The sequence below is a fragment of the Echinops telfairi genome, unplaced genomic scaffold (genome assembly GCF_000313985.2).
Source record: "Echinops telfairi isolate 266 unplaced genomic scaffold, ASM31398v2 ScPeMD7_5;HRSCAF=22, whole genome shotgun sequence".
NCBI lineage: Eukaryota > Metazoa > Chordata > Mammalia > Afrosoricida > Tenrecidae > Echinops > Echinops telfairi.
In genome coordinates this window covers 15,960,332-15,968,702 of record NW_022103901.1, presented here as the reverse complement: position 1 = coordinate 15,968,702, position 8,371 = coordinate 15,960,332, and the positions used below count along the sequence as shown (strand labels likewise).

General features: G+C 43.3%; 1 protein-coding gene across 1 annotated transcript in view; it reads left to right on the top strand.

Moving 5' to 3' along the window:
• Positions 1 to 5,956: 5,956 nt before the first annotated feature.
• SGF29 (SAGA complex associated factor 29) overlaps positions 5,957 to 8,371 on the top strand; it is a 15,866-nt gene continuing 13,451 nt past the window's right edge. Inside the window, exons 1-2 of the mRNA XM_030884404.2 lie at positions 5,957 to 6,358; positions 6,714 to 6,804. Coding sequence (XP_030740264.2) covers positions 6,240 to 6,358; positions 6,714 to 6,804 — 210 coding nt within the window. The 5' untranslated portion in view covers positions 5,957 to 6,239. The remainder of the gene's footprint in view (positions 6,359 to 6,713; positions 6,805 to 8,371) is intronic.

Sequence of the window (8,371 nt, the reverse complement as noted above, 5' to 3'; positions counted from 1 at the left end):
AAAAATAAATAAATAAAACCATTTGCTTTAAATCACTCATGTTTTTTCTTAGTAATCTACAATGAACAATTGACAATTTTGAAACTTTATAGAAATTTGCAAATGCTTTGCTTCTGTTTTGTAAAGAAAAAGAATGAATGTTATGAATTACATAAAAGGTGACATCAAAATCAGGAAAAGTGTCAGATTTTCTAGAGATTAAAATGTGTCAATATCTACCTACTGCTGGGCAATGATATTATGTCATATAATATTGTTGTACTTGCTAGCTTGGTCACAACTGTTTCATGTCAATTTAGCATCATCAAAACCTTGTTTTCAACTAAAGAACTCACTATTTACATAAAAATTGTTTTTAATCATTTTATTGGGGGCTCATACAGCTCTTATCACAATCCATACATATACCCATTGCGTCAAGCACATTTGTACATTTGTTGCCATCATCATTCTCAAAATATTTGCTCTCCACTTAAGCCCTTGGTGTCAGCTCCTCATTCCCCCTCCTCACCACTCCTCCTTCCCTCATGAAATTATTATTATTTTGTCATGTCTTAAACTGTTCTCCCTTTACCCACTTTTCTGTTGTCCATCCTCCAGGGAGGAGGTTACATGTAGATCCTCAAAATCTTTATTATCTCTCAAATATTTAGCTTAATATGTTCTTGATATATCCTAACTTGAGATATAATGTGTCATATCTGGAAAGAGATCATACTTGGTTCTCCTTGCTCATCCTTATGCTGCTAGCTAACAGGAAGTTAAGACTGGATACACCTCTCCCAACGAAGAAAACTGCCACTCTTCCTTTGGATAGTTCAACCAACTAAAAAAGTCACACTGAAGCTCAGATTTGCCAAGAGGAGAAACAGGTAAAATCTGACATGGACAGCTCATCCTAAAGTTCAGGACCAGACTTAAAAACTGTTTATTCTAAAACCCTGTATCACACAACTAGAAATACCATGCTGAGACTTTGCATCTTTCTTTTCTTAGTATTTGCTGTCCTTCAGTTTTTGCTTTTAGGGTCTTTGCATTAATAACGTTCTTGTAGTGAATGAATGTTACTGAAATCATTGTTTTGTGCCTAACTCATTGTTTTAAAATTACTTCTGTTTTATCATTTAGGCCTGATTAATTGATAAGGCAGAAGTTGGGTAGGTAAGCCTTTGTGTGTGTGTGTGTGTGTGTGTGTGTGTGTGTGTTTTATTGTTTGAAGTGAACTTGTTGGTCACAGACTCCAAGTCCATTTCCGTTTCACTTGCCTCCTTTTTCTTTGAGGGCTAAGGATCTGGGGAGGGGGGGGGTGTTCTATATGTTTTAACTGAAAAACTTTGTATTTTTCTTATTACTATCTTACTCCTTGTGTCAGGCCGTCTTCTTCAGAGGAGCAAAACCAGCGATGCTTGTAAGTGTTTGTGTTTAGAAAGACACATGCATTTGTAGAGGATCATTTTATTGAGGAAAGAGATTTATACTGAAAAATGGCTTACACACTTGTAGAAGTATCTCAGTTCAGTCCGGTTCAAATCAGGCTTCTTTCGACTCCAGGAAACGGAGAAACAGGAAGCAGGATGAAGAAGCAGAGGTGGCGGGAGGCACAGTCTGCCGAATGAATTCACGGGGTCCTCTGCTGACGGCCCCTGGGATTATAGGCCACCTAACGGGAGATTGAGAAACCAGATGCAAAGTCAACTCCAGGAGAAGATGCAGGCCCAAGGAGGATCCAAGGCTGCCCCATCTCTTTCTAACAGAAGCCCACCCGCCCGCCCCCCTGCAAAGAGGTCTCCTTAGGGTGATAGCTTGGGCTCCGCCCCTCCCCTCAGCCAGGAGTGTCTCGGTGACAGGATCCCGAGCACCCCACTACTCACTATTTGCCATGTCCACTCTTGCTCACTCAGGAGGGGGCTTCAAAAAGTCTTGGAAAACGGAAGGAAAGAGCATGACGATTTCCCGTGAACTTTTGGAAGCCCTCTTGCCTATCCCTTTACTTACGGAACCCTGTTGTTGTTTCTTTGCGAGAAAAGGACATCGTGTTTGGGAAAGTGGAACGGCATCGAAAAAGACAGACTTCTAGGGAGCTGGATTGACACAGTGGCTGCGACAGTGGGCTCCAACACAACAGCACTTGTGGGGATGGCGCAGGACCAGATGATGTCTCAGCCTGTTGTTCACAGGACCCTTCTGAGTTGGGGCCCCGTTGATGGCACCTAACAACAACAGCAACAATTTTGGTTCTTGGTCATTGCTATGCTAATCACTATAGTTTTGTTCCTAAGCAGTTTTTCTCCATTGTGACGCCGCTCATGAGTCTTTTGTTACTGTGCTCCCTAATGATGAAGGAGTCTTGAAACAGTGCTTCTGCCAGATGGCCTCGATCAGCAGCAGAAAGCACCTGTTGGTGCTGGGTTATCACGTCACTGTAGCAGCGAAGGAAGACATTTGCAGAATCCAGCCCAAAGGCAGTTTGGTTGCACACTGGCCCCTCTGTGACTTTCCATCCTGTTTTGATATCTTTAATTGGCTACCAAATAGTGGTAGCCAGATTCTTGGCTATGATCTCTGCTGTCAGCTGGGTGAATTATATTAACAATAATCCTGTAACTAGAGTATAACGTGCTATTGGGTGTGCATCTCCCATCCCAAACAGCAAAGCCTACCGCTGTTGAGTCTCATTTAACCTGCTTCATCTCACGCTCAAATTATATCACAATGAACTCAGAATTCAAACATAGAAAAGCCTCATAGCTTGGATTCGTCATTTGAAAGTATGTTCTGTTTTTCCTCCAATGTGCTGTTCCCATACCAAGATTACTGAAGGTGGCTGCTCAGCATGTGCATGGCGAAGAGGCCCCGAATTTCCTGACAATGTAGGTACCAGAGGCCCTGAAGGTGGAGAAAAGGGAGCCTAATGTAATGAAGATTGAGGCACCAAAAGCAGCATTTGGGAGAAAGTATGTCCATAAGTATGATCAGAGACTATCCTCTGAAATCCTGGATCAAAATAGGGAATGTTAGCCATGTAAAACTGAAGTCGAGGCATGTGACACGGTAAAGTAACCGAATTACTCACTGTAGTCAGTTAAGCTTAATGTAGTCTTTCACCTACATTTAACCTTTGCTGCTTAGACGGTCCATGTAACCTTCCTCCCAAATTCTACCTTTGTGGCTTAAGAGACCCACCCTGATTATTGTTAAGGAATTATGTATCTTGGCAGTTGGCTAAGGAATGTGAATACCTGGTGGAAACTTTGTATCTAAGTCACACATTTTCTGGAGGCATCCAGTAGACTACTACTTCCCAAAACACTTTGTGACTTTATGCATTGTAACCAGCATGAACCTTCTTTTTGACCTGTCTTGCAAATGTGTCTTTTAGCCAAGCCATAGATTATAACTGGATGATTATAGCCAATAATGTTTGAACTGGATGCACTTCTCTGTGCCTCACCTTGAATGAGCTTTATCACTGGAACCAATGAGAATGTTGTCATTTTATTCCCTTCAGCACTTTTTACTGATGAGTTGCATTTTTTCCCCCCACGATTTGAGTTTCAGCTTGAAATTGTTTTGTTTTGTTTTGTTATTGTTTGAAGTGAACTTGTTTGTCGCAAGACTCCAACCCCATTTCAGTTTCGCTTTCCTCCTTTTTTTTTTAAGCCCTCAGACCACTGTTTGGGGTTGCGGGCTGAGGAATCTGGAGGAACAGTCTGGGATTTTTGAGATCCCTCGTTACAATGTTAATTCTGCCATCAATCAATCACTTGAACTTTACGTCTACAGAATAATAGTTTTAATTCTCTAACACGATGGAGGTTAACCAGTGCGCTTGCTAATATTCAGAAACATGTTTAAGCAAGACTGTAGTTTAACAACCCCCTCCTTGAAACTTGTATTAGAATTTATATTCTGAGCATCAGATTTGCAGGAGGCTATGGAGAACAGTGAAAGCCCAAAATCCATGTGCAGCGTCCCCACTTGGATTAAGCCTCCATTGAATTCTTTTCCATCAACTTGGACTGTGCACAGTCTTGCCCTCAGGTAGAGGCCATTAGAATGTAGATGTTTACCACCACCCCGCTAACTAGCCTAGAGAGATGGTCTCCCTAAGAGCTTGCCTGGGCATGCCGATGATGGGGATAGCCATACTGGGCTCCCAGGCCTCTGCACCTTGCTCACAAGGCTCTGGACCAGTTTTGTAAGCTGTCTAGCTTAATGTACATGCCCCAAACACGGTCCCATGCCCATTTCTATAGCCCCTCCTCCAATTGTGATTTATTGAACCCCCACCAGTCGTGCTTTTGTGAGTTTCCTTGGCCTCCCCTTCTCCGGTTCCTTTGTCCTGTTTAAGCCTCCAATTCTCCGTAAACCCCACTACCACCTTGTGCTAAAGATCTCCCTCCTCTGGACGAACAATGTGTTTCTGCGTTCTCTCTCCCTGTTTAAAAATAAATGTTCTTAAGTTATACCTGAGATTTGGGGTCTCCGTTTGTACCCTAAAACAAGCTCTTGCCTTTTATCTTCCCTTCCCTCTTGCACTTAGTACAAAACTCTTCCTCTCCTTGCAATTGGGAACGAACAGTGCCCAGCCTGCCCAGCTGTGCTGGCAGTTTCCCCAACTCATCCTTCCAGTGACACTCTGCTCTTTCTTTTGCCGGAATGGGAGTCTAGGAAACCCGGAGCGAGTACGATTGGTTGATTGATTGGCAGTTGGGGGTGGGGTGGTAATCTCAACATGATTCATTGAACCTTGCCCTCACCTCTCTTTCTGAGGTCAACTGTGACCACATCTGGTGCTGACCTGCCTTGAGCCATGCCTTTTGAAATTGAGTTTTAGTGAGCGGGTTTGCTAAGGAAAAGATTAGCAGAGCTGGTTGGGGGGACAAGTGCGGATGGCAGGGATCATGTTGGTGTGGGATTTTCTGTAGCGTGAACATGTTGTGGGTGAGGAAACCTTCAAGTCAAAGTAAGCTGCCCGTTTGAATGTGTCTGCTGTGACTTCTTTGCCCACGGTAACGAGTGACGTGGTTTGGCTTTCACCTCTGAGACCCGTTGTGTCCCCTCATGTCCCTTGAAGGGATACAAGAAGTGCCTTCGTGTCCCTTGACTCTTCGCTTGGTAGTAAAATACACATAATACAAAGTTTGCCATTTTAACCATTTTCAAATATAATTTGAAAGCGTACACTCGCAGTGTTTTGCAACCATCCCGTGTTTGTTTACAAAATCTTTTCATCATCCCAAACAGAAACTTTGTTCCTCCACCCACCAGCCCAATTAACCGTTTGCTTGATTTGATTTCTATGTATTTGTCTTTTTTAATAGATTGCTGATAAATGGGATCCTAGCATATGTGCTCTTTTGAGTCTGACTTTTCAAGGGTGATCCGTGCTGTGGCCTATATAACAACTTCATTTGTCTGAAGACGGAATATTATGCCCTCGTATTTACAGACCACAATTTGTTTATTGATTCTTCTGCTGGTGGGCACTCGGGCTGTTTCTACCGTTTGGCTATTGTTGCAATGAAGGCCAGAGGCGGGGTTCGAGTATCTGTTTGTATCCTTGCTTTCATTTCTTTTTGGTTTATACCCAGTAGAGCGGGGTTCGAGTATCTGTTTGTATCCTTGCTTTCATTTCTTTTTGGTTTATACCCAGTAGTAGAATTGGACATAGGTAATTCAGTGTTTCACTTCTGAGGGACTGCCAGACTTTCACATGACGGCTGCCCCATTCTCTGTTCCCACTAGTGCTGTTTCTGCATTATCAATATTTGTGTTTTGTGTGTACCTTATATACTCGAGTATAAGCCGACCCGAATGTCAGCTGGGGAAGCACCTGATTTTACCCCAAAAACTGCATTAAAAATGTGCTGAGAAGCTCGGCTTCTACACAAGTATGTACAGTATGTTTGTTTATTTTACCAGTAGCTGCTTCCTGGGAGTTAAGTGGTAGCTCTCTGCGTTGATTTGCGTTTCCAAAGACGGTGAGCAGCTTTTTTATTGGCACTTTGTGTGTCTTCTTTGGACAACTGTCTGTCCAGAACTTTTGCCCCGTTCTAGTGTGGGTGGTGCATCTTTTTTAGTTTCAGGCGTCCTTTATAGATTCAGGGATTTTTTTCCCATTCTCTAGATTGTCTTTTCACTTTCTTTGCTACAATAAAATTTTTTCCTGATAAACTCTATAATTTTCCTATCTTCACTCATGCAAGAAAAATACGAAGTCTTGAAGATTTAGCCATATGTTCCATTCCGACGCTCACGACCTTCGAGGTTTCTGTGAGTCTGAGACCCATTCTGCGGAGGAGACAGCTCGTCTCTGCAGAAGAGCGTCTAGGAGCGTCTCAGTACTGACCTGGAGGTCAGCAGCCCGACGCAGAGCCCTGCACCACGTTTAGGTCATTGATCCGTTTGCATTTATTTTTGTCTAGGGCGTGAGGTGGGGGTATTGAAATATTTCAGTCCCCCAGAGCCTAGCAGGGATGGTCCCTGTTTCACAAATAAAAGGTGGCGTCCAGAAAGCTTGGATCATTTGTCAGGATGTCAGCATAGCTGGTGCTCAAGGATGCTACTTTGGGGAGGGGGCTGTTTAAAAAGCATTCCTTGACTTGGTCGAACATCATGATTGAAGACACATCACTGGATTGGGATGGAATTCCAGGAAAACTTGCTGTCAAAGCCATTCATGGGGCTCTGTCCTGTCCCCTCACCCCTAGGTGCTCTTCACATACCATGGCCCTCGTGTCCGCCGACTCCCGGATTGCAGAACTTCTGACCGAGCTCCATCAGTTGATCAAGCAAACACAGGTAAAAACCACACCCTCCCTTCGGGTGAGCTGTGTAGGGAGTGAGGGTGGAGCCGTCATGCGGGACAAGGCGATATCATAAAAGTGGGAGGAAGGAAATTTGGAGGGATGATGAATATTCCTGATGGATTTTCTATCACATACAGGATTTTGTGGTTCTCAAAGTACACAAATTCAGTGGTTTTTAGTATATGCACCCAGTTGTTCAACTGTCATCTCATCACTTAAAAAAAAAAGTTTTTTTGAGAGCTAATACACATAACTTACAATTCGATAATTTTGTCATATGAAGAAGCCTTGTGTCATCATCACCACAGTCAGCTTTAGAACATTTTCTTTTTCTTTCACTGGTTGTTGACTCCTCATTTCTCCCAACCTCCACCTCCTCCTTTCCATTCCCCTAAGAAATTATTTATCCAGTTACTGTCTCTACAGATTTACCTATCCTATATTCCTTATACAGGAAAACAAAAAACAAACACCAAAAAAACTCCCCAAAAGTACCCAGCAATAATGACCAAATAAAACAGAAACATCTCAATAGAAAATAAAGCAGAAAATATTTAAAACCTGGAACAAATTTAAAATGGGTCAGAGGGGAGATGAGATGATGTGGTGTTGGATTCTGGCCTAACTCCAGCTGCCCAGTTCCACTTTACCTGTACTCTTTGCCTGACACTAAGGCTGTTCACATCCCAAGAATGTGGCCAGAGGGGATTCGCCAGACTTACTACTTAATCCACGTAGTGACTCTACAAACGGACTTGGGCTTCCACTGTCATCCACAGCACTCTACAAACCGGGTGTTTAGAATGTATTCCCTAAAGTTCCCTCCTCCGGGTCTGGGTTTTATTATGTATAATCCTTGAATCACACGGGCTGGTGTGCTTCTTCTGTGTGGACATAGTTGACTCATCTTTTAGAAAACTGCTTACTTTAATATAAGCCTTTAAGACTCTCAATGCTACTCTTTCTTAGTGTCAGGCACCATGTATCATCACATCAGTTTTAGAATATTTTTTGTTCAGCAAAAAGCCTTGTCCCTAATACCAGGCATTCCCTTTTTCCTTCCACGCTTCCCCAACCACTGTTAGTTGTCGTCGAGTCTGTGCCAACCCATAGCCGCTCGAGCTAGATCGAAACCCTGCCCTGTCCTGCGCCATCCTCACAGCAGTTCTTATCCTTAAGCCCATTGTTGCAGTCCCCACGCCAGTCCATCTTGTGGAGCCCTTCCTCTTTCTCACTGCCCCTTGACCTTACCGGGCTGAATGTCCTTTTACAGGGACTGGTCTCTCCTGATAACATGTCCAAAGTAGTTGGGACTAAGTCTCACGCACCATCTTCGCCTCTAAAGACCATCCTGGCTGCACTTCTTCCAGGACACATTTGTTTGTTCTTCTGCAGCCCATAGTGGTTTCATTGCTCTTCGCCAGCACCTTCATTCAAGTGTGTTGATTTTCCTTTGGTCTTCCTTATTCAGTGCCCGACTTTCATATGCATATTAAGTGATTGAAAATACTATGGGTGAAGGGAAGGTGAGGGAGAAAGGGGGAACAGATTGCAAGGAT